This window comes from Anas acuta, chromosome 2, assembly GCF_963932015.1.
Source record: "Anas acuta chromosome 2, bAnaAcu1.1, whole genome shotgun sequence".
NCBI lineage: Eukaryota > Metazoa > Chordata > Aves > Anseriformes > Anatidae > Anas > Anas acuta.
This window is the reverse complement of record NC_088980.1, coordinates 117,852,124-117,877,067: the sequence shown is the minus strand read 5'-3', so window position 1 is coordinate 117,877,067 and position 24,944 is coordinate 117,852,124. Positions and strand designations below refer to the sequence as shown.

The 24,944-nt window shown below is 35.1% G+C and overlaps 1 protein-coding gene across 1 annotated transcript in view; it reads right to left on the bottom strand.

The window, feature by feature from the left end:
- RP1 (RP1 axonemal microtubule associated) overlaps positions 1–24,220 on the bottom strand; it is a 188,800-nt gene extending 164,580 nt beyond the window's left edge. The window contains exons 1-5 of the mRNA XM_068671868.1: positions 23,574–24,220; positions 22,091–22,262; positions 6,499–6,662; positions 4,842–4,928; positions 2,597–2,729 (exon numbers count right to left, since the gene is read on the bottom strand). Of these exons, the coding sequence (XP_068527969.1) occupies positions 2,597–2,729; positions 4,842–4,928; positions 6,499–6,662; positions 22,091–22,262; positions 23,574–24,212 (1,195 nt within the window). The 5' untranslated portion in view covers positions 24,213–24,220. The remainder of the gene's footprint in view (positions 1–2,596; positions 2,730–4,841; positions 4,929–6,498; positions 6,663–22,090; positions 22,263–23,573) is intronic.
- Positions 24,221–24,944: the final 724 nt, after the last annotated feature.

The following is a 24,944-nucleotide window of genomic DNA, read 5'->3' as shown; positions in this document are numbered from 1 at the left end:
CATGTCATTCACCATGACACCACCTGATCTATTTCCTTTCCCAATTCTTTTTTCTTTACAGCACCCACTTGAATAGGTTCCCCATTTTATGCATTTAGGCAGGCAAGAGAATTCAATTCTCCAGACCAACAGTCCTCTTTAGTGCTACAACTCTCTCCTTCATTGACTGTCCACTTTCCAGTTTCTGCAACAAGAAAAGCAGAGGTGCCCAGTCACCAAATACTGTGTAACTCTGATGTATCCCCAGCAAGTAGTTAATTATCATATCATCAAAAATTGTGCCACAAGACATGAGCAGAAGGGAACAAGAGTAAAATGGCTGAGGATAAAAAGTCAAACGAATGGTGCTCTGTCCCTCAGAATTAGAGCCATGGAGTCACTATGTAATATTTCTGAAAAGCTTAATTCAGACATATTTTTTTTCCTTGAATGCAAAAGTCTGTTAAATCAGAAAGTGTTTCAGCCTCTTTTTATTCAGAAATTGGTTTTAAAGTGCCTCTCATCATCCCTCTTTCAGACTGAATCCAGACCTCTCCACTTGTTCTGTTATCAAACTATCTTCTCTGAAGTTAAAAGCTATGTTCTCTTTGTCTGTCTCATGCAGAAATATAATAATGGCAAAAAGACACAGTCTTTCAATTACTAACTTAGAGATGAAACTCCCTTCTCCAAAGCCTTCAGCATGACCCCTCTTATACTGAGGTTAGCAGAAATACACAGTTCTTTTCTTCTTTTCCTATGTGAGAGAAATTGTTAACTACAAAATGCAGATTGAGAGGATGTGTGCTGTTGTGCTTTATAAAGCATCAAGACTACTTGATAATAAAAGTCTTTCATTATATCTTTATTTCAGAAACAAAAGAACAGCCTTCTCAGAAAGAAAAGCCTGAAAGTTGGAAGGTGGGAAAGGTCAAGGTCCCAGAATATTATGTAAGGGAACACTGGGAAAGAACAGATACTGCATGTAGGGAAGCTGAGTATATTCAATTTAACAACCCATTAATGCTTATTAATTAACATTTATTTTAAAATGTTGGGTTTTAATTTATTTTGTTTTTATTGGAGTGCTTGTATGTTCCCCTATGCTAGTAATAGCAAAGTCTCCCAGAGAGATCTAACCTATGCAGGCTGAATGCATATGAGGCTTTTCGTGCCCTCAAGGGTATGAAGATAAAAATCACTCAGGATCACAAATCATTGTGGTTAGGGCTGGCCAAGCCCTCTTTACAGTATTTAATGACCCATTTACAGCTGCTAACTAGATCATTGGAGGAAATATTTCCTGCTATTCTTTTTCTCTTAAAGACATATTAATGAGGCACAAGACTTTTTTATGCTTTTCTCTCCAGTTTCTTAACCTCAGTGCTAAACCATCATAGGCGTAAATACAGCTCCAAGCCACCCAGCTCTTTCCTACTAGAGTTACTGTCTTATGGTAAGTTTTCCCATATTCATGTGCTATTTTCTCAACTTCCAACCCTCAATTTCATTTATATCCTCTTCCTGTAGCCTGAAACCCAACAATAATGTCTGTTACCCTTTCAATTTTTGATGGTCAACCAAAGGTGCCGTAATAACCAACAAGCACTGATATAGTATTAAACATCCTGAAAAGAGGTGTTTATAGCTTTTTGAGAATTCTGAATGGAAGTTTCTCACATTAATTAGTCTTGTTCTCTACAGTTGATCTGTTCTTTTGGTAAGGGAGGAGAGGAAGGCCTGGAACATGTCCCAGGAGGATCTTTCTCAAATGAAAGCTTCAGCACAAGTAATACTGGTGATGTTATGATTTTTCCCTTTCTAACTTCACACCCTGAAGGGTGGGAATCTTCCCAAGCACTCCTGTTCCCTCACCCACATCTCTCATAGGGTACACTGACCTTGCTCTGCCTTTGCACTTTTCTTAGGCTAGGAAAGAGCAATGACGGACGGAGAAAAAGAAAGAGCAAGTACAGACTTCTTTGACTTCCTTCCCATCACTGAAGGAGAGAGACTACATAGAAACAACAATCAAAAGGGATTAGTGTGGTAGAGCAGAGACTTAAAGCAGTGAAACAGCAGCAACATCTAATAATTTTGGTATTGTTTGGCATCAATGACATTTAGAATTACAATATAATTATAGTAGTAGTGGTAGTATATCAGTGATACAGCTTTTAACACTTATAACCTTTTTTGCTAGGTTTTGTTCCAAACCCAGAAATTAGAAGTATTCGCAAACCTGTCTCAGACACTTACAAGAAACTAAAGCAGCAGCTACAATAGCCATAGTAGAGTTATGTAGAGTACTTCAGTACTTGAAAGTAGAGTTTTTGATTTGGCTCATGTGATGTGTTCATTGTAGTTTTGTGTTGTTTTTTTGTTTGGTTGGTTGGTTTTTTTTCCTGGCTTTTTTATAAACAAAAACATAAGCCAATATCTGCAAGGTGTCTTTAATATTGTCTCTATTTTATAGCAAACACAGATGCTGAAAATCTTATCAAATCAGGAGGATATCATTGAAGAACCTGTGAAACTCAAAGCATGAAAAACAATGAACTCATCTCTATCAATATCTGGTTCTGACTTGACTTAGCCAATGTGGCATTATGCTTACCTGGAAGAACAGGCTGACCTTGATGGAAAACAGGAAGCTCCATGGATATTTCCCCATTAGCCTGGTCCCAGGCCAGCCATCGACGTGCAGGGAAAGAAAACTGCTCCCCCGAGAAAAGGTTCAGCAACTGCACCTAATGCAGCACCAAGAATTGCAATTTAAGTTACTAATATCTGTCCAAAGAGAACAGAGCTTTACATCTGTAGGATGCTGTTGAAATCTGTGCAGGTAGAGCTCTGTGGCGTGATCAGAAAACCATGTGCTTGAGCCACATTTGTTCCTTGGATACAACTGCCCCCAACCTGACTTTTCCATCAATCAGATTCAGGAGCTCAGGGTAGAGTAACTAAAGCATAGATGAGAAACAGGGTTTATCAGCTCATGTGCAGTCCTACAAAATATAGCCTTGTTGTTGCAGCTGGTATATCCACATAGACTGTCACCAGGTAGCCTGGCTTACCAAATAAGTAACTTCTCGCTGGGAAGCTTGGTAACACTTGTGAATCTATTCCTTTAATTTATTTTATTACAACAAAATGTTCCATATTATAACATGCTTCATATTAAAGAAACAGGTTTTGATTCTTCAGCACTGCTTGTAATGTAAATAAACTTTGAAAGTGCTAGACCCAACACCAGTCTGCCCCATACAATTTTCTTCCATACCCAAATTCTAGTATATAGCAGTGAAAGGACCATATGCGCACCCGCTGAAGAAGGGAAATAGCTCCAGTTTTTATATACTTTGAAGTATTCCATAGTAAGCATCTCAAAGTCTACTAGATATTAGAATAGTCCCTGATTATGCTAATTTATACTAGCAGCTACACTAGATTTTGGACTAGTAGAGAGAAACAAAGATATTTCTACCTGTAATTTCACTCCTGCTCTTTGTTTTGCAGAATCTAATCTCCTTAATTAGGAGATTTATCCTTTAATCTTAATTGAATACATTCATAATTATTGGAAACATTTTCATCACTTTTACTGCTTTGATACTGAACTTTAAAGAAAGAAATTCATTTTGTCTGAAAAACCTGGCACACCTCAGCCTGTCAACATCTGCTGAGAGATCTTGAACAGGAACGTGGAGTTAGAGAAGCAGTAGCATTGTGGACATTTGCAGTCCTGAAAACATCTCAGTACAGAGACAGTCATTGAAACCATGGAATAGTGGGGAGGAACACCATGCCTAACTGTTATAAAAGCTTTGCATTTATAGAGCATTTTCTCTTAAATCAGTCATTTTAAATGGGTGTATCGTACAATTATATATATCTCTATATAATACCCAGACCATACTCTGTCTTCTTATTGAGTCTCAGCCCCAAATGAAAACAACTAGTTAAAGCATCAAACAACCAAAGAGTTCAAACATTCATCAGTGTGATTCTGTGAATATTTAACATGAGTGGGCACTTTTCAATAGATAGATCAAAATTTACCCTAAAGCACGCTTATAATGGTGAGTTCAGCAAAAGCTTCTAAGCCCTTTATAAACTGTCTTTTGCTAACTAAAGGACAAGAAACTCTGGCACAAAGAGAGAAGTGTTTCAGGCATGCATTGTCTATCATTGGCACACATAGTAACTCACTAGCACTAAGGATAAAAGACAGATATGTTCATTCCCAGCCCAAAAACCTATCCACTAGGTGTTACAACCAAACCTAGAAACATAACTAGCTGATTTGATTCACTTTATGTTTGCTTTACCTTCATTGAGATCTTTTATTAAGTGAGGAGAGATGAGAATCTGTTATTGACTTTTTTTTTTTTTTTTCTCAAAGACACAGAATTGGAAACATTTGCAATTTAGCTCTGATGCTGTGCATAAGCACACAGTCAGTCACAGATTTGAGGACAATTTGGCTAGACTGTGTATAATGACTTGAGTTTCAACAAACTCTAGACACCCTTTGTATCATACAAAGGCTGCAGAAGACTCAAGACTACAGTGGCCCACTTCAACAGCTTTTCTTACTGCCTAGCAATGCATTTTTAAAGAAATGCACAGTTCTCACTAAACTTCAAACAAGCAGTGAAGATAGATGGCATCCCAAGTTGCCTCTCATTCTTCACAAAAAAGACTCCATGATGAATAATCTCATAAACTAAGCTACAGGTATTTGATGAGGTGAACATCAACATGAGGTGAACATGAGGATTTTTTCTGACTCATATTTTGACTCCGTTGTCATAGTGTCTTTCTTTTGGAAAGACAAAATTCCTTCTCATTGCTTTTACCTCTTCACAGTGCCATGCAGGGGAATTTCCTGAATTTGTATGTCCTATGCGTATTTTGTAGAGATTTCCTATGTTTCCAGTATGAACCTGTAAAAGGAACACAACTGATGAAACACAGAACATTTCTTACAAGAAAAGCATGTAACAGAAGTTAATTTAGTTTATATGAATAAAATATTCTGATATTTAAATAGGTGATTCCAAAACACTTTGCTCTGGACTATCATTAGAAGCTTGGCTCTTTCTTTTAAAGACAACCCCTATGGCAAACCATGTGGCCTGCCAACCCTGTCTAAATGATTCAAGATGCTCTTTTAGCTATTTTTTTCCTCACTGAATATTGATCTCAGTGAGAGATGAATACAGACTGTAGAGAAAAAAAGAAAAAAAAGCCTCTTGACCTGTCTCAGTTTAGTATCTATGCTACTGACCTGCTATAAAATTATTTCTGTCTTTCAAGCTCCTCCCACATACTTCTGAGTTTTTCCCTGCACGTCCAGGAGGATATGCCTTACGATTTTGGAAGCAATTGTGGTCAGATTTGATGTTTCTTTTTACAAATCATTTCAATTAAATCAACTTAAAAAGCTGTATTTGAAAGACTAGCTTTTGTGTGGGCTGGATGAGCATGTGCAGTACAGATAAAAGGGTGCTGAGGGAATCACTTTGTGTAAACGTTATTTAAACAACTAGTTATGAACTTAAGTATAGAAATAGAAAGTTTATCTTCAAGGCACTGGAAACATACAGTGAGCACTTCACCTCCTTGCACTATCATTATTTTCTTATGATGTAGCCTGGAATCACTGTCCTTCTGTTGCTTTCTATAGAATTCATTTTCATGTTTTCATTTACAGGTTAGAGACGGTGTGAACTGAATTCCCTGTATTGTGAACTTTCCTGAACGCAGTGTTATAAACAGTAAAGAGGTAGAGCAAAGACAGACCTGAATTAACTTAGATCTAGCACAAAACACAAACAGAGAGGCTTGACTCTTTCTATACATTTTAGAATATGAACTACTTAATTGCATTTGGTATTACGGTTTCTCACCTACACGGGGAATCCTAGTTTCCAAACCAGAGACTGTCTCCATATTTTGCAGTTAAGAGTCATTGGAAGCAAAATTAATGATAATAATGGGGACATGAAACACAGCTAAAAATCTCTCTCATGAAAAGAGTATTTTTACCCTGGTTACCTATTTTATCTACTCATTTCAATCTTTTATCTGTTTTTTGATAGCACAGATAGAGAACGGCACAGATAGAGAATGGCAATAATAAGGCAGCAGGGATTTAACAAAGTTAAAAATGTATTCCATTCCCTAATTCTCCACTTGTCGCTTCATTTTTAATATTGTTGCTCCATTTCAAATTTAAACACTATACAAGTACCTGTTGTCCTCTTCCTGGTATTATCTTGGGCACTATATAAGGTTATCCTTAAACACATAAGAAATACATTGCATCAAGCTGGCATTTGGATGGCTGAGGGGGAAAAGATACTAAATTTATGTGCCCATTTATGTCCTGATTCTTGTTTTAAGATCTGTGTGCTATACAAAAACTGCCTGTCTTTCAATCATATAGATTTTGAAATTTCATGTAATCTGGCGGGACACAAGGAGGCAGCACAATGAATATATATTACTTACTGTGAAGATGTCTTCATTGCCTCTCTGAAATAATTTTCCCTCCTCTCCATCAAGAAAAATAGGCCCTGAACTGCTGCGATCCCCGTACAATGTAATATAAACCTTTGAACTTGTTTCTGCAGATGGCACATCACTGGTGAGGACTGACACCTTCCATTTCCTAGCTATCAAAAGATAAAAAGACTTTCTGAATTACTCAAACTCAAGATTCCTAAGCAAAATGTATTTCAGCAGTCAGAATTCTAAATAATATCATGTCAATGAATACAAAACTGCATATTTCACAAAAACACAGCAAATATTGACTTTGGTAAGTTATGCATGTGAAAACCAAGAAATATCAGGTTACATTCACATCTTTTAGAGTATGCATATTCCATATGACAAACTTAAATTGCATGACTGCAGATTAATTTTCCAACACAGTATTTGAAATATTGTACTAAAATATGTGAAATAGGTCTTTCTGTTTGTTTAGGATGAATCTGCCCTATGCAGTGCTGTGTAATGACATCCCGGCTCTCAACAAGATACCTCTGGAATCACAAACTCATCACTCTGAATGTTAGGGTCTCTTAAAGCTAATTAGCTCTGCTGAAAGGCATAACACAGAATGTACCTTTAAGAATGGATCTGTATGTGTGCAAAGCTGTGCTTGGCTTCACAGATGTAACAGCTCAGTCAAAATCCATGAAGGAATTACCGTGTACATGCATTGCAGTGTTGTCATTATACCCTAACATATCAATAGTCTTTTTATGGTTAATATTCATTTTTATCAAGACCAAGTATATGTATTTAGGCTTTGGCTCAGTGGAAGCTGAATATCAATGGCAGGGAATTAAGGGAAATGGTATCGTTGAGGGATGGCTGATAACTGTGGCCTGTTTCATTTTAATGGATATTACGAAGGAATGCTAAGAAAACACCTTCACACCAAATATAGCTGGTGCCCATCTCAAATGATAAACATTTAAGCACCCCCCAAGCTTGCTAAAATTGTTTTGCAGCACTGATTAATGTAGCAGTTTCTCAAAAGAGAACTTCTTTTAAAATACAGCAGCAGTATCAAAGAGCTTCACTGACTACAGAAGCCCCCTATCATCTAATGTCTCTACACATTTACTGATGTTTCTTACTTTTACTTCCATCACAGAATCTTTGATCTTTGAATCTGTTCTGGCTAAAACATTGGAAAATAAGATAGTAAGGGCATGATATGATGAATTTTGTTTTTCTTGACTGACATGTCAAACACAGATCTATGTGTCTTAAAATCCAGGCAATACAAAATCCTACAGTTCTATTGAAAGATTCAGTGAAACCACTTTTTGTTTGAGTATCACTCAGCATTTTCAGTGCTAGCAATGTGAATTTTCTTAAAGGATTTAATGGTCATTGATCATGATACATGCATAGAATCAAGGTGCAGCAGAGTATTATTTGAGGACCAATGAAACCGCTAATTTTAGGAATTTGCGTGTAGCTTTCTGTGGCATTCTGGCAAAAGATAAGGATTAGTATTTTTAGAAGTACAGGGTTAGTATTTTTACTTGTTCATGTTTAGCCATGTCTAAAGAAAAGGTGGTTAAGAAATAGATCATGCTGTCCTAGGCTTGGTGTATGTCAATGTATGTTACTCTGGGAAGTAAATGAGTTCAGAATCTATGTCCTCCACATAACTTAGCAGCTATGTTTGAATTATTAATACTGTTTTTAATAAAACGCAGGAAACAAGGCTCAATAATGGCACATTATCAATCCTTTTCTTACTCCAGAAGTTTACAACTGCTACAAACCTTTTCACATATCTGAGCTGTTGCTGATATAGACATATGCACTAATATCAGTTGCACAAACTGAGAGAGCACTTTTCTGAAAAATACTATGAATATACAGCTATTATCCTTACTCTTCCTAAATAATTGTATTGTCATTGTTAAATAATAAACTGCCAAACAGTTATTCCTATCATTAAGTTAAACTTCATCTTCATGAGAATTGTCATAGCTTTAACACATTAAACATAAAAAATAGGAAGTACTAACTGCTAAACCTGAGGAAAAGAAGCAATTGACAGAATCACATTTTCCAACAACAGAGCTGTGTGACATTTCTTAAAAGTTGCTGCAATCTGCTTTGTCCACTGCTGAATTTTGCTCATTGTTTCTATTACAAAGGCAGTTCTTTACCCAGCTTTCTGTGAAGCATGGCTGATGACAGGTGACCATATAATCCTCTATGTTAATTGAAATTATAAATGACAAACTTGGATAACTGTACAACATCTAAGTCACTCTATGCAGGTGTACCTAATGTAAGAAGAATTGCGTAGGTTTGCATAAACCTGCTGAAAATACAGCTTGAACAATGGGTAAGGAAAATGACCTGTGAAATCAGCAAACAAGATAATGGAGAAAAACAAGTATTCATTGATCCATTACATACTGTCTGGGAGAAAAAGTTGGGAAGTCAGTCTTACTAAACATGAAGAAAAGATGGTTCATGGATTGGAGTCCAAACAGAAAAAAAAATTATTTCCAGGTCCAAAAAGAAAGGAAGGAAGGAAGGAAGGAAGGAAGGAAGGAAGGAAGGAAGGAAGGAAGGAAGGAAGGAAGGAAGGAAGGAAGGAAGGAAGGAAGGAAGGAAGGAAGGAAGGAAGGAAGGAAGGAAGGAAGGAAGGAAGGAAGGAAGGAAGGAAGGAAGAAAAAATAACCCTAACCAACAAACAAGCAAATAAATAAAAACAGAAGAATACATTGATTGCTAAAGCAAATTTACAAAATTTGAGTTTCTTTATGAAAAAGGTATATTCACCAGCTGTTATTAATATTGAAAAAAAAATATTACTGCTAAAATTGCTGTTTGAATGAATAAATACCTCTAAAATGCTGAAGAATATGGTCAACTAAAGGCAACTGGAGTTCTTTGAAATTGTAAAATAGAAGTCAATGATAAACAAGGTAATAAAATCAACTGGTTACTCACAGATACATGACATGAGGAAGGGTTTGATATCATGGAATGTACTCATGTGCCTGTTGCCAGAGATAATATGGATGTACCATAATGGCAGACACAGGTGGTAAAAAGTATTCAGACTAAGAAATAAGGAGTAAATATATTGCAACTTATCCATTCTCCACGGGCTGTTTCAATGCACATAAAACAGAATATCTATCTGATAAATGTAGAAAAACTAATGAATACAGGATGTTGAACAGTAAAATGAACAAAAGCTGTAATACTGATGAGGTCAGTAATCTAGATATGCAGTTATTGCTAGCACAAAACAGAGATCTGCATAGTCAGAGGTAACTAAAATTATGAAAAAGCAGTCATACTTGGAGCATGGATCGCAAAAGATAAGTTAGGTATGCAGCCTTCAGGAAAGCTACAAGTGTACACATGGAAAATGCAAAACGAAACAGAATCTATTTGGATTACATTTACTTTGGAACAAGATATTTGAAAAATAGACAATGCAAGTCAAAAACATAATGAGACCGTCTAACTTGTGAATTTAGGAGAATAAATCCTACTAGATGGTAGAAAGAAGTTATTTCTAAATGTCAGAATCTGTACATTTCTTCCTGAAATGATCACTAGAGGAAAATACAATTTTTAATTAGATTTGATGGGCAGATGGCCCTTTAGAAAGAGATGTACAAAATACCCCTGAATAAGCAATCATAAACTGATTCATTTTAAATTAAGGTAGGACCAAAAGAATATCTTAAATGAAGCTTTTGATTTAAAAACAGCACATTTCCAAAAGTAAGAGAACAGGTTAATGAAGTTAAATGAACTCAAAAGTGAGATGTAAAAAATGAAAATAAAACAAATTTGTAAAAATATTGTTTGACCATTGAAAGAGAATAGGCAAAGAAAAGGCTATGTGCACCATGTGTTGAATTTGAAAACCCAAAACTCTTTGAGTGCCACCATCCAGTCAGCTTCTTATCCTCCGAGTGATACATCCATCAAATCCATATCTCTCCAATTTAGAGACAATGACATTGCGTGGGACATAATAATTCATCTTTTTAGACAAGGAAATTACAATAGATGTACATCCTCAGCATTATATGAGAAATTAGTAGTTTAAATTGAGAATTAGATTAGTACTAGACTGCAGAGTAACAAAATAACTACCTACATGGGAAATTATAAGTTTGTGTTGATATAAGAGCTATTAATTTATAGGGATAGTAGTAAATTGTTCGTGAATCTGTGTTGGGATTGATCAGGATTTCATAATTTGTCAATATACTTCATAACATAGGTTCTGTAACATAGTTACTAAGAGTTATTTATTAAGCATAAGAGGATCAGAAAATCCATAGTATTAAAAAGCAATACAAAACAGCATAAAATGAAAGGAAATGCATTTCTAAAATACTACCAAAACATAATGCTACAAACAGTGATTTTATCATTTAAAAGAGAGAGAGAGACGTCATAGTCACTAATATGATGCAACAATGTGACTGTAAGATGCACCAAGAGAAAGATTTCTAATTAGAGAAATTTTACTGTCAGAGTCCAAGAGTTCAGAAAGAGAATCTTTCACAAGCTGCAATGAGGTCTGGCAACCATATTCAAAAACAAAGTAATTGAAGCTAGAATAGGTCCTGGAAAAGACAACCATTATGATTAAAGGAAATGAAGACAATGCCTTATGTGGAAAAAGAGGTGAGAGAATATCTGATTTTGTCAAAAGGTATCAGGAGGAGGAAAATACATATCTAATTTAATGATACCGATGGTTTTGGTACACATGAATGTAGACTAACTACGACTAGATTTTGGATAGAAATTGGAAAACAGTTAAGATAGATATCAGCAAAAGGACCCAAGCTCTAGAACACCCCTTCAATGGAAATGACAATGACTATAGCTAATAAGTTTTAACACGAGACTTAGTCCTTAAATGTTGTACATTATTTATATGATTTTATAATAAATTATTACATGATTCTGTGTGGGTTTTTGTTTGTTTGCTTGTTTGTTTTTCTAGTAGAGAGACAAACTAGATAAACTGAAATTCTCTTCATAGGCCTATAGTCTACATGTTACTTTGGCTATTTCTTTTTTTAACAACAGCAAGACAGAAATATAATCCCTTCCAGAAGAATAGCATAATTTATATAAAGCCTTTAAATGCCTACTGAATTTTCTTCTGTTCTGTTCTTTACATATTATTTGATATGCTTGTCATTTCCAAGTATATTTTACCCTGGCTCATTCAGAAAGACTCTATGCATTTTGCAGCTAATTTACAGAATTAAGCTATATATGAGAAGTTTATATTACTCCTCATGGTGTTTTTCCCTCTGTCAATCAACAGGTTCCTCTAGTCAACAGTTTTTGAGGGTCTGTCTTCAGTCCTTTCCAACCTAATAAAAGCAATTTTATTTTCTCTGTGTATCTCAGCCACTTAATATTCTGTATCCTCCCTGAACCATAAACGAATAAATAAACTTTGTGACAGCATTGAACATCTTACTGTCAACCTTTTGTCCTGCTCTGAGCTTATTATTTTATTCTTTCTCTTCCTGTTAACATTCTGAAATCAGGAGTCCTTCAGTGAATACAACAAAAATTTCAGTGCTTGCTGTTGTCTGTGTTAATTGTAATCTAAGTCCATACCACACCTCTCACCTTTCAAGTGCTCAGTTTGCTCAGTAACACTACAATAAACATCTGATTAAAGGTTCTTGAAAGTCTGAAAATTAAAGTGTTGTGAATGCACCACAGGATGCAACAGAATCCAACAGAAAGACTGCAAGTAATGCATATAACTGTCAGTTTAACCTTTTGACATTTTTTATGGCATAGAAACTTTGTATGCAGACTGCTATATGGCATTTAATTGGATTCTACTTATTTTAAGCTTCATTTTCAAACCATAGGTTTTATTTCTATTTTATTTTACCATAGGTAAAAGGATGAAAAAATATCCTTGAGACTCTTCATTTGGAGTAGTTCCAAAACATGCCAAAAAAGATGCCCAAAAATGTGAAGATGGGAATAAGAAAATCATAAATAAGTCCAGTGTAGTCAGATAAACACACGGCTATTTGGCATGCAATTTATTAGTAAATATCACAACATTGCTTTAGGGTTTTAATGTTGGTTTATTACATAGAATATAACACTGCTTCAAACAACAGAAACTTATCAGTTATTTACAAGGAAACATGGCTAACACTAGACTCCTTAAAAGGAATTTGAGAGCTTCTAGGTTTCCTACCCATACTTCAAATCCCTTTTGTTCCAGGTCCTGCTTCTATTTCTCTTATATGTGCCTTGTTCTCCAGAGGGAGACAATCAAGGCCCATGGACCAAAAGGGATTTGTGTCAGGCTTTAATTAAGTCCCCAGTCTGGATAACTAAATGACCACGGTCCAGCATGTGGTACCATGTACATGCCAGTTAGTCTAGATGCAGCCTCCAAGAGTACAGAATGGACAAATTCTCATTCTCTACCTGAAAAAATAGCACTTTACTTCAGGTATAGCTCTGACTTGGTTGATACTGAAGTAAGTTATTGTGCAGAACTAGGGGTTAAAATCTAAGCAAACAAACAAAATTAAATACTCTTCCTAATCACAATATACATTAAGTATTTTCCAATTTTATATTTAAAATCATTTTCTGAAAATTGTAAACCATATATAACTGAATACTAAGTATAAAGGATAATAAAAAATTGTGTAAATAGGCATCCAAAATAATTCTAATATTAGATTGAAAGACTCTGAAACATATAAAATATGCCTAGGATTCTCATATTACACCATATTTACAGAAAAAAAAAAAAAAAAGAAAAAAAAAAGGAGTACAAAGGTTAAAAAAAAGAACACAATTAACACTTGTAGTGTATGTAGAACAGTTTTAAGTGTCAGTGGTGCAGCCTCTGAAGGGAATATGGCAAAGTCAGTCAAGTCTGGATGCACAATCTCCCTTCTCAGCACCTGTGTAAGCCTAAATAATAAATAAGCTCCCTTTCCTCTATCCTCTGGATAAAAGAGGCAAATTTCATTTGTGGTCTTGATGTTCCTATATGGAGACCAAAAGTCATCTTTACCCACATAACTATTCTGAAGTTGGCTTTAAAAACTGAAATAGTTGTTTGATTAATCTATGTAAAGTTAACATGACTACCATTTTCTATTTCTCAATGTATTACAGCAATTGAATAATATTTCCTACTTTTCATTTCAAATTAAAGATATCTTTTGATTTTGTCCCAGACAAAGCATTTACATGGAATGGTAGTTCTCAAACTCTTTCTTGAAAGTCATGGAATATAAGGATCTTATCTTAGAATTTAGGCAGATATTTAAAATTTGATTTTTTGTTTGTTTGTTTGTTTGTTTAATTAGTAGTAGTTTTTTCTCTACAGAAGACATGGTTTGTATATTACTAAATATGTCTGAACAGATAACATTTAAGAGAAAATATTTTTTTCTTTTAGCTAAGAAACCACCATTAGAACAGTTTGTATGTTTATTTGTTTGGTTTTTCCTATGTTGTTTCTGACAAAAAATAAATAAATAAATAAACTAAGCTATTATGTATATTTCCATAAAGATACACCGTTATGTTTTACATTTATCTGGGTTGTATTCACATTGGAAGTTTTATTGGATGTGGCATTCAGCAGTTTATTTTGATAATATTTTTATTGAAGTTGTCACTAATCTGATGTTATGGAACTTCCAAGACCTCTATTACATGTCTTTCTTATCTTTGCCGTATCCATTGTTCATGGCACAAAAGCAAACTTCTCCTCCTTCTCCTCCTCCTTCTTCTCTTTCTTCTTCTCCTTCTTTTCCTTCTTCTCCTTCTCCTCCTCTTCCTCCTCCTTCTTCTTCTTCTTTAGAAAAGGCCTTTGCATTTTTCATATTTTCAGAGGCAGTATGTTCAATGTTATTTATAAAAGTGTCACATTTTAGAAATATTTCAGAATGACAGGTTTCTGCTTGATCTGTCAACAAGGGAGACAATTTTTCTCCAACAATGTGAATTGGGCTCATTCTTAATATTTGGCATACTTCTGGCTTTGTGTTGGGTGGCTTACTCTTTGTGTCCACCATATAATCACTGGGCATGTGCTTGGATACGTTGTCTTGACAAATGCTGACTTCCATCGGCTTTAAATTCATATTCTTTATACCTTGTAACCTCCTTAAATTGCTCTTGTCTTTCAGAGTTGAAGATGTAAGTATCCCAATGTTACTAATAAAATCTATAGTGTTATTAGCATAATACCTGGTAAAAATATTATTGGCAATCTTATTGATGAAGTTCCTCTTCAGGGTCACATAATTATTTTCATCTTTTACTAAATCTTTGCCTAACCATTGTAAATGTTCACTCTTACTGGCTAACAAACATAGACCCATCTGGTTCTCAATATCAGATGCCTTTTGGTAAGCATATCCTCTCTGCTCCTCATTAATTGGTGTAACCATCACCGTCAGTATTGGACAATGTTGGCCACATATAGCATGGAGCTTATCCAGAGAATCTTCCTGAAGAGCATTTCTGTTAGCATTGCTAACATCAGTTGGCTGAGATCGTATGGGTTCATCATTTAAAGGCTGTTCCAATGGATGCACCTTGTTATCAGGCAATCTAAATTCTACAGATGTAAAGGCTGGAAAATTGGTATCAGCTTCTGTGGAAAGATGTGTGGAAGTAGAACCTACCATGACTGAAGGTTTGATCTTTTCTTTGTTCCCTACAGGAAGGGAGGTGATTTTTCCATTGAGGCAAAGTTTGCTTTCCCTACTTAAGTCATCCTGTAGAGGGTCTGAATCACTACTGTGAGGCATGTTGAAGTAGTTGCAAAAATTTTTAGAGGGCTTAGCCATCTCTTCAAGCTCTGAAGAAGATACTTCATTGAGGACTGGATACTGATTCAGATTGCCAAAGTGTGAGTATGGAGCATCATCACTGTTAGTATCAAGCACTGTGTCTGTTGATGTTGTATCCAAATTGCCATACATTCCAGTCCGCTCAGGTGGTGATCTTCTTATCAAATGGTTTTCTTTGAGAAGCCATTTGCCTTTATCAATCAATATTCCTTCCTCTTCATTAGCATGTACACTAGGTTGACAATGTTGCTTTGGAGGTTCCCCTGAGTTGTCATTAATATAATTTGTCTCTTCTCCATTAGGAGTAGTTGGTGAAGAAATACGTTCTTTTCTCCATGTAGTTTCATCTTTGCTAATGATTTCTGGAAATTCTTGTGATGACAATGAAGAATGTGAAAATTTCTCTGCAAAACAAGGCCTAGGTTCTTGAAAAAATTGAATGTTCTTTTTCACCACTGCAGAGCTGAATTCTTCAGCATCTTTCTGTAATGTTTTGGACATGTAAGGAAATCCTTTCTGAAAGTCAGGCTTAAATGAAGCTTCTGTCTTACCATAGAGTCGTTCAATAGTTCTTTTTACATAGCCAGTATTATAATGTTTTTCAAGTATTGCTTCTTCTCCACTTTCATTGGTCAAATCACTGGATGCTCTGAAGTTACAATCACTCTCCTCAGTATCTGGTCTGTAATCTGACCAGTCTGAAGTAGCAGGACTTTTTAAGCATTTTTTTAATTCAGAAGTGTCTGAACATGTTTTGTTCTCCAATTCGTCTACTTGCAATTTCTGTTCTCCTTCACTCATATCACATTCTGTAATTTGCTTAGATTCATAACAAAAAGATAATGGAGAGACTGTAGATAACCTCTCAGAGGTTTCCTCACAAGTTTCTGTGTCATCCTTCCCTTCCTGTACAGAACAATCCTCATAATTATATTCTGCAGAGGTGTCAGCAACTAGTTTAAGTTGATTGTTTGTTCTTTTATCATTACCTGTTGACTTTGGATCAACTTTTTCATCTTCCCTTTGATGAGTAATAACATCTACAATATATTTTTCACCTTCTATCTCAGAAGTATCCTGATCTAAAATGCAATTTTTATCATTAGAAGTTACACTGTGAACTGTTGAATTAGGCTCTACTGAAGTATCTGACTCTTCATTAATGTTTTTGTCATGAGGCTTTTCATTTAGATTATAAGCCATTTCTTCATTTGTTTCAGATGGCTCTATAGCTGATGAAAGATTACATTTAACAGAGTTAGTATCAGCATATTGACCATCTAGTTGTGTTTTCGAAGCACTCAAATCTGAAATCTCTGTTGCTCTACAAAGCTCTTCCTGTATATCTGAATAGCTTTCAAATTCACCTGATAATGTTAGAGCTTCTTCAGAATTTAAACTGTTCTTTTCAATACAAGGTTCAACTGATTTTTCTTCTTCATGCAAATGTATACCACTATGATTTTCAAGTATGGGTATATTCTCATGGCAGTGTGTGGAATCCTGTTTTTTGAATTCCTTCACAGCATGTAATAAGTTATGTTCTGTTGTTTCTTGAAAATGTGAGAAAGCAGCCTTCAGTTCATCAACTTTTTGCATAACTGTTGCATGTTTCAGAAACTGTAACTGTGTAATTACTTCAGAACAGCTACAGGTAGCATTTTGCATATCATCTTTGGTTGTACCAATCAAGCTCTCTCTCAGACTCAGTACTAGTAGCCAAGCTAGGAGGAGATTGGAGGAAGAACCAAAAGCTGGAGGAGAAATATCTGAAAGACTGTATGTTTTTCCTATACATCCAGCGTGCTCTTTCTGGAGACCAAGCAAAGTTGATTGTAACTCACGAAGCAGCATGCTAGACATACAATTATTCTGAATATCAGTTCCCATTTTCTCACTGACAATCGAACAATCAACTTGAACAGCAACTTCAGATTTTTTTCTATGGCACAGATCTGTGTCTTGAATATCAGGCTCTGACGCCTTTTTATCATTGCCATGTGTTTCATGAAACACGTGCAGTTGACTGTCATGATGAAATTCTGACTGTAGTAAATACTTGGATTCTTCTACCATCGTTGTATTACCACAAATCAAAGAGTCAGTTTGGTTTTGATGTGAATATTTGGATGATTCTTCTAAAGTTCCCAATTCAAAAAGAGGCTTTAATGTTTTTTTGGTTTGATTATGTTCAAACAGGTGTTTTTTTCCAGTCACGTGTATTGTATTTGTAATAAATTTAGCTTCTTTATCTATAAAAGCATCAGTGTTTTCTTTAGAAACATGACAGACATCGCTATTATCCACATTCACCTCTTTTTTCTTTATAGGGGGTAAGACAGCATTTGGTGACAGGTTTTTCAGCCAAGTTTGGACATAGTTTTCAAGTGAATGCTCAACAATCTCCTCTTGAAAATTCTCTTGTTTCAGAGCCTCTACTGTAATGGAGCTCTCTGACATATTTAATTTATTTGCACCTTTACTTAAATTTTTCTTCATCTTCTTTTGCTTTTTCTCTTTCTTTAATGACAAATTTTCCAAAATGTTATCCTCCCTTCCTTTTTCTACTTTATGAACCTTTGGCACTTCTGACAATGTCTTTGAAATCATTGCCAAGTTAGGTGTCTGTTCAATAGAATTAGTTGTGAGATGCTTGCCTTCTTTCACAGTACTCTGTGTATCCTGACTGTTTTCAGTTTCATTTTTTGAATCAACTGTCATTAGATCATCTTCACTCTTTACAGACAAAAGGGAACTATTTTTTTTGCCTGACTTTGATTTTACCTCAGCCAACCGCTTCTTAGTTCTTGTTTTTTCATTAGGTGATAATCCATTTTGTTCCACTGAATTATGGGGATCATAATCATCTTCAGGACATATGCTTTTGTCTGAATTGTCAGACCTATCATTGCTTTTTACAAGTAATTCCATTTTTTTTTTCTGAAGCATTTCAGAACAATTATCCTGGGTTGTGGAAACTTGTGTAGTTTTGCTTGTGACAAGCATGTCTTCACTTTTAATTATCCCTGAAATTTCTTTATCTTTTTGATTTTCATATATACCTTTCTCTAGAAAGTTAGACAATAATTTTCTCTTCTTCTTTTTAGTAAGGGAAGATGCAGATTGGCTTTCATCAATCAGATGAGATGCTGTCAAAGATTCGGCCCTGACACTGATTTGATTCTCACTTTCACTAACAGGAGAGAATGCAGTTGTTGGATTTATTTTCTCAGGTGCTTTACTACATGAAGCTATCATTTTCTCCATCTCATTGTGTTCAGAACAGACTGAATGCACTGAATTTTGAGAAGTTAATAAACTGGAAGCTTTGCATTTTCTTTCTTCATTTTTTGACCGAGATAATTCTGAATATCCAATGTAAGAACTCAGTGACCTTTTTATTTGTTTAATATCACATAATTCGTGGATATGATCTGCTGAAACTGGCCTAGCTGCCTGGTAATTTTTTGATGATGGTATGAAACCACTGATGTTAGCTTTGCAGGTTGATAATAAGCTATTATACACACCTTGCTCCACAACTGATTTCTCCAGTATGTTCTGTACCAATTCATTGTCATCAGGCACATCTAATGTCTTCCTATTTGTGGTTAAATCATGACTTTTGTGACTTACTTTAAAAAGCATTTCTTCTTTTATATTCTCTGAAGAAAGCCTTAATATGTCATTGTCACTCATCTCACTAAACTTTGGATTACTGACACTTGATTTTTTTCTGCTTGAATGTGCTACCATGCAATACTCAGATTTGTTTTCTCCATTCTGTATTTCCTCACTATAGGAAAACTGTCCTATTGTCTTTTCCTGAACCTCTTTCTCAGATACCAAGGTGACACTTTCAACTACTGCTTTCTTTTGTCTAACACGTCTTGGCCCAGGGGTAGGAGGCCTATAAAAGCGAGGTCTGATATTATCCTCAGGTACATTGCTTATATCTAGATCTTCAGATTTGCTCTTCTGATGGATATTATAACCATCCATTTTTAAATCAGATTCTGATTCTTTGCCTGAGACTTCTTCATTGAATTGTTTTGATGAGTCTCCATCTCCTTTATTGTAGCTGTCCAAAAATGGAGTGTCCATTGGTTCTATACGTTCTGACATATTTACATTAGATAAGCAGTCTTCTGCAGCCATTGCAGAATTGCAAATGGTAACATTTTTGTCACCTGAAAGGCCAGCGCGACTTACAGTTGTTGTCCATTTAATGGTTTCTTCCTCTTTAATCTTGAATCGAACTTTCATTTCCACTGTCATACTGCCATCTTGATTAAGGTGAACAGATTTCTCAATGTCATCTTCAAACTGTGCCACAGATAATTCTTCCCCATTAACTGACTGATTTTCTCCTATACCATTATGATTGGCTGTAACATAGGAAGACTCTGAGTTGTTATCATTTGAGTTGTTATCGTTGCTGGACTCTTTACCAGAAGAAACTGAGAATATCTGAGATCTAGAGCTAGAGATCACTTCAACTCTCGCTACCAATAATTACATTGAAAGAATCCAAATTCATTCAATAGTTGGAAAGTAGAGCAGACAGATATCATGGATAAGGATCCAGATGGTAAGACAGCAGACAGGCAGCAAAACAAAAAAAAAAAAAAGAAAGAAAGGAGATAAATTAGTAGAAAAGAACCTAATGAAGTTGTGTTTGTTTTTTTTTTTTTTTTTTTCTAGAGTATTAGAAAGAAAAATAAAAGAAAAAGAAATAGAAAAAAAAATCATATCTAATTTTGCTATTAATTTTCAGAAGTTGTTCAAGAGAGAAATACAACTAATTTTTAATAGAACATCAAAGGTTTAACTACTTTTCCACATCATATATTTTTTCAACAGGCCCTTTCTAATGCCTGAGCAATAGTCCTATCTGAAGCTCCAAAGACTAAAAAAAACAGACTACATTTTCTAAATTCTTTCTTTTTATACTCATTTGGGAGTTGAGGCTACTTTGAACTTTTTTTAAGAAGTTCACAGACCTGCATCTGTTGGGCCTTCAGGCTACTAAATTTACATCTTTTCCATGCCCTGACAATTGCTAACATATCACCTCCTATTCGTCCTTACAGTTAGTGCTAAAAGGTGTCAGTCGTGGTCTAAATATATATCTCTGGGATTAATTCAACAATCTGCAGCATGTGTCATTGCTTTTAGTAGTGTCATTGACACACGTGACTAAAGGCTACATTTTCAGTCCCCTATAGATAAGTAAACATTGAAGCGCTTGAACTGCTTATAAAATCTGAATTTAAATTATGACATTCTGAGATACACGTACATTTTATGCTACAGTACTCTAGATGTAAATGGTGCAAAACACAGTAAAGTCAAGGAGAATACTTTTAGACATTCAGTCATTTGATAAACCTTTAATAATTTGGCTCTTTAAATAATGACTTATCTCTTTCTTATGGTTGTCACTGAAGAGGTGAGAAATAAAAGAAAATAAGGTAAAAATAAAACTTTGCTGTCTTCCAAGCAGATCTGGCTGTGAGTGAAATGGTGCATGTATACCCACACAAAGACATCTACAACTGTTACTGATACCTAAATATATAGAAGTTTTAATTTAATTGAAAGGTTTTGCTTGCAGGAAGCTATTTTAACATAACTAATACTAACTTATCTCACATTACTTGAATTTAAGCATGTTTTGCTCAAGAAAGTGACAAAAGTTTTTATAAAAAGACTTTCATGATTGACACATTGATATTATAGATAGGTGTCTATAATTTCAGCGGGAATGCTCTGTGGGTTTCCCATGCATATGCTTTCCCATGAAATATTTTAGACTAACTCCTTTAATGGAGACCAGACCAACAGCTCTGAAGCTGTGGAATGTCAAAGAACATGAAGTATGAGAAAAACTAAAATGAGTAGTTTAGTAGAGACATAATGAACTATGAAGGATGTGGAAAAAACACCTTTAAGTAAATAGTAGTGCCTCATGTAGCAATGTGCTCCATGACATAGTGAGGATTACCACGGAAAGTCTCAGGACAAAAACAATTCTTGACCATCCACTGGCCAACTCACACACACTGACTCTTGTCAGTGACACAACTCCTTGAGTAGTGAAAGTATGTATTTGTGTATCCTTTCCAAAACTTAACCAAAAAGCTTATATTACAGTCATAAGGATTTGGAATTTCCTATAGGATTCAGCTTCACAAAAACATGTTGAGTTTGTAAGTAGATGAGTGCTCTAATGGTTTTCATGTTTATGTGGAGCATGGAACATGGGAAAAAAAGTCATGATAACGACAAGTCAAATCCCCATTTGCTAGGTCCTAAAAACAGCACAAAAGTTTTCCTCAATAAATTCAGCCAGTTAAGAACTCTGAAGTAACCTGTAGGATTTATTTTACCTCCACTGTTAATAAATGTGATGCCAAAAAATTAATGAAAATGACAATCAAGTGCATTACAACAAAATATACATATAGATTTGTATCCATGTTCTAAATAAGTCAGTTTGAGACAAAATATGCATGCTAGCTGCATGAGAAGAAACATGTTTTAAAATGAAAATAAACACTTTCATCTTTCTTATGTTTACAGATAAATTTTCAGCTGTCCTTTTAGAATATCCTTGATCCCAGTAAGATTGTCATGGTTTATGTCTTATACTGAGAGAGATAAACCAAATAATAGAATAAAAATTAATTCAAAGAACTTACTGTTTTCACTTTCTGACTTGGCATTTGCTTTTGGGTACACACGATTTGCAATTCCAAGCAATTTAGCTGGTCGTGAATACCCAAGGGAATCATAATTGCTTGGTTTAAAAGGCTCTCTCCCTGCTGCGACTACAGCTCCAGAGCACAATATCAGGGCCTGAAGATTAGGAACCTGAAAAAAAAAAAAAAAAAAAAAAAAAAAAAAGTAAGAGATTTATCCTTTTTATGCTGTAATATCTTCACTTCTTAGTCTCTACATCATTTTGCAGCTGTCTATTAAATATGTATCACAGAATAGAATTAATTTTTCAGTTCCTATAAGGCAATTCTTATCTCTGTTCTGACTTCAAGAAACAACACTTGGATACAGATCAAAATTTTCTTATAATGTCATTGCTTGCATATGTTGTTTTATTTCATCAATGAAGAGTGATCAATCATAACCATGGAATAAGACTATGAATTTGAAAGTAGGTATATATATGAACATCTATTCGGAGGAAGAAAAGGAAAATTCAGAATACATCACAAACATTTCACATGTACTGCCATGGTGGAACTGAACAGAATCACAAAATATGTATTGGAAAAGATGTCTGGAGGTCATCTAGTATACAAAACAGGTCTAACTTTGGATCAAGTTGTTCAGGGCCTTGACTAACAGATTTGAATTTATGTTCCAAAATATATTGCAAGATAAGGCTTGAAAATTGCATTTCACTGACATAGGAGATAGGGAGAGTTTCCCAGCCTAATACAGATCTTGACCAAACGGAGGGAAAACACAAGATTTCCCTTGAACAAGCACTCTGCATGGAATTCCCTTTCCAGATACCTGATGTCTGAGAGAGGTATGATCACAAGTCCTTCTTTCCAGTTAAACAACATGCAGGAAAAGCACTAAATGCGATAAAATTATATAGAACAGTGTGTAAAATGAAATTCAGGATTATTATTGCTGCAACATCCGGGTTTAGAGGTACCAAATTTGGTCTGCAGTTTAGATACTGTAAAATATAAGGTCTCCTAGTTCTAAGGCATTAATGGCAAAACATATGTGTAATAATAAAGTAGTTATGGCTATTAGATACTACCTATAATATTTTACAGCTTTAAAAATCACAGAAAACAGCTTTAAGACTAAGGTAAATTTCTGTTTAAATAGGGAAAAAAATATATAACTGAAAGAATGCGTGAAAGAGACCTAAGTAAGAAAAGTGACTTTGCATGAAGATTTGAAATACAATATCCCCACTTGTTTCTCTGTTATTGCTAGGTTCATGTATATTTATTTCCTTCAAGCTAGTAGCCTTCCTAAAGGGGAACAACCATAGAAAGGCAACAGCTGAAATTCAGCACATTAGATACTATACCAGGCCAGTGTCTCTAGTTTACAATTGAAAAAGTCACTTTTTTTATTATTTTATTCTATTTTAGTTAAAAATAACCTAGAAGCAAACATCATCACTTCTCTTATTCTCACCTTTCTGCCATCAGTGGTATATAGTTTCACGACTGGATATTGCATTAATTCACTCATATAGTCCAGAAAGGCCTCAAAGGTTTGTGTATTTTTCTTTCCCAGAATTATGGTGCGTCTGAGTCTTACATCTCCATTTTTGAAAACAAGCATCTTTTTAGGAGTTGTTATTTTTCTTTCTCTGTGTCCAAGTCCAATTTCATTCTCCCTTGCTAATTGCACAGCACGACGGCGAGTGCTGACGGGCCTACTGATCTGCCAAGGCAATGGCTTTTTGCTAGCCCGTTCTAGGTTGATAGGCTTCATTTTCCTCTGATGGGAGCAAATATAAGATTTTCCATCTTCGAGGTCTTCAAGATTGGTGATGCAGTGTCTCCCTTTTGGTGTACTGATATTCCTTACTCCAAAAGGTAATGGGACCCTTTTGGATAAGCTATCCAGCAAGGCATCAAATGTTTTGTAAGACCGGTTATTAATGACCATTTTGATTCCATTAAACTGAGGATCTCCACTTTTATAGAAACAGATCCGTTTGGCCACTACAGGTTCAGTAACATTGAAATGGCGTGTAGATAAACTCTGTTCACTCTCAGAGGAGTTTGGCTGATTCACTGAGTAACTAGTTGAAGGAGTTTCACTCATTTTGACAGCAATCTGGGGGGAAAAAAAGAGGACACGGATGTAAGTTTTCACATGACTAGCAATAAGACAGTCTTAATTTTGAAAGGTGCAGAAAGAGAATTATAAGAAATGAACAGCAGCAAGTTGTGCCAAAAATCATTGGATTTAAATGGATCCAAGCTGTTATCTCTAAATTCCACAAAGACTCCAGTACTGTCAGATTAAGTTAGCATAGCTCTGCTTGCAAGTATTCCCAACACTCTCCAAGGTAATTTCAAATCTCTTATCATTTTGGTACAAGAGACCTTTCCTTGGAAGAAGGTACCTAGTCCAGAATGATAATTAGATTTTTTTTTCCTTGAGGATGAAACTAATGACCGCATTTCATATTTAATATATTAGCAAAATCTTTGTGAAGAAGAAGCAATTCATGCCTAGGCATAAGCCATACTCAGTCCAAAATAACAAAACTGAAAAACAATGTAATTTACTATGATCTCATCTATTAGTTTTACACCAGGACAAATACATTGGATTCAGGGAAAAGGCTCCTGATTTACTATGTTGTAAATTACACCAGAATAAGGCCCAAAAAATGTTAATGTTATGGTACATCTTAAAGATGTACAAATCATGTACCATATCATCTGTACCAGATCACTTGCTATTTTATTGCGTGTTTTATCTTTCATGATAAATAAATCAACCACTTCAATATTTTCATTTATACTGAGTGAAAACCTACTGATCAAA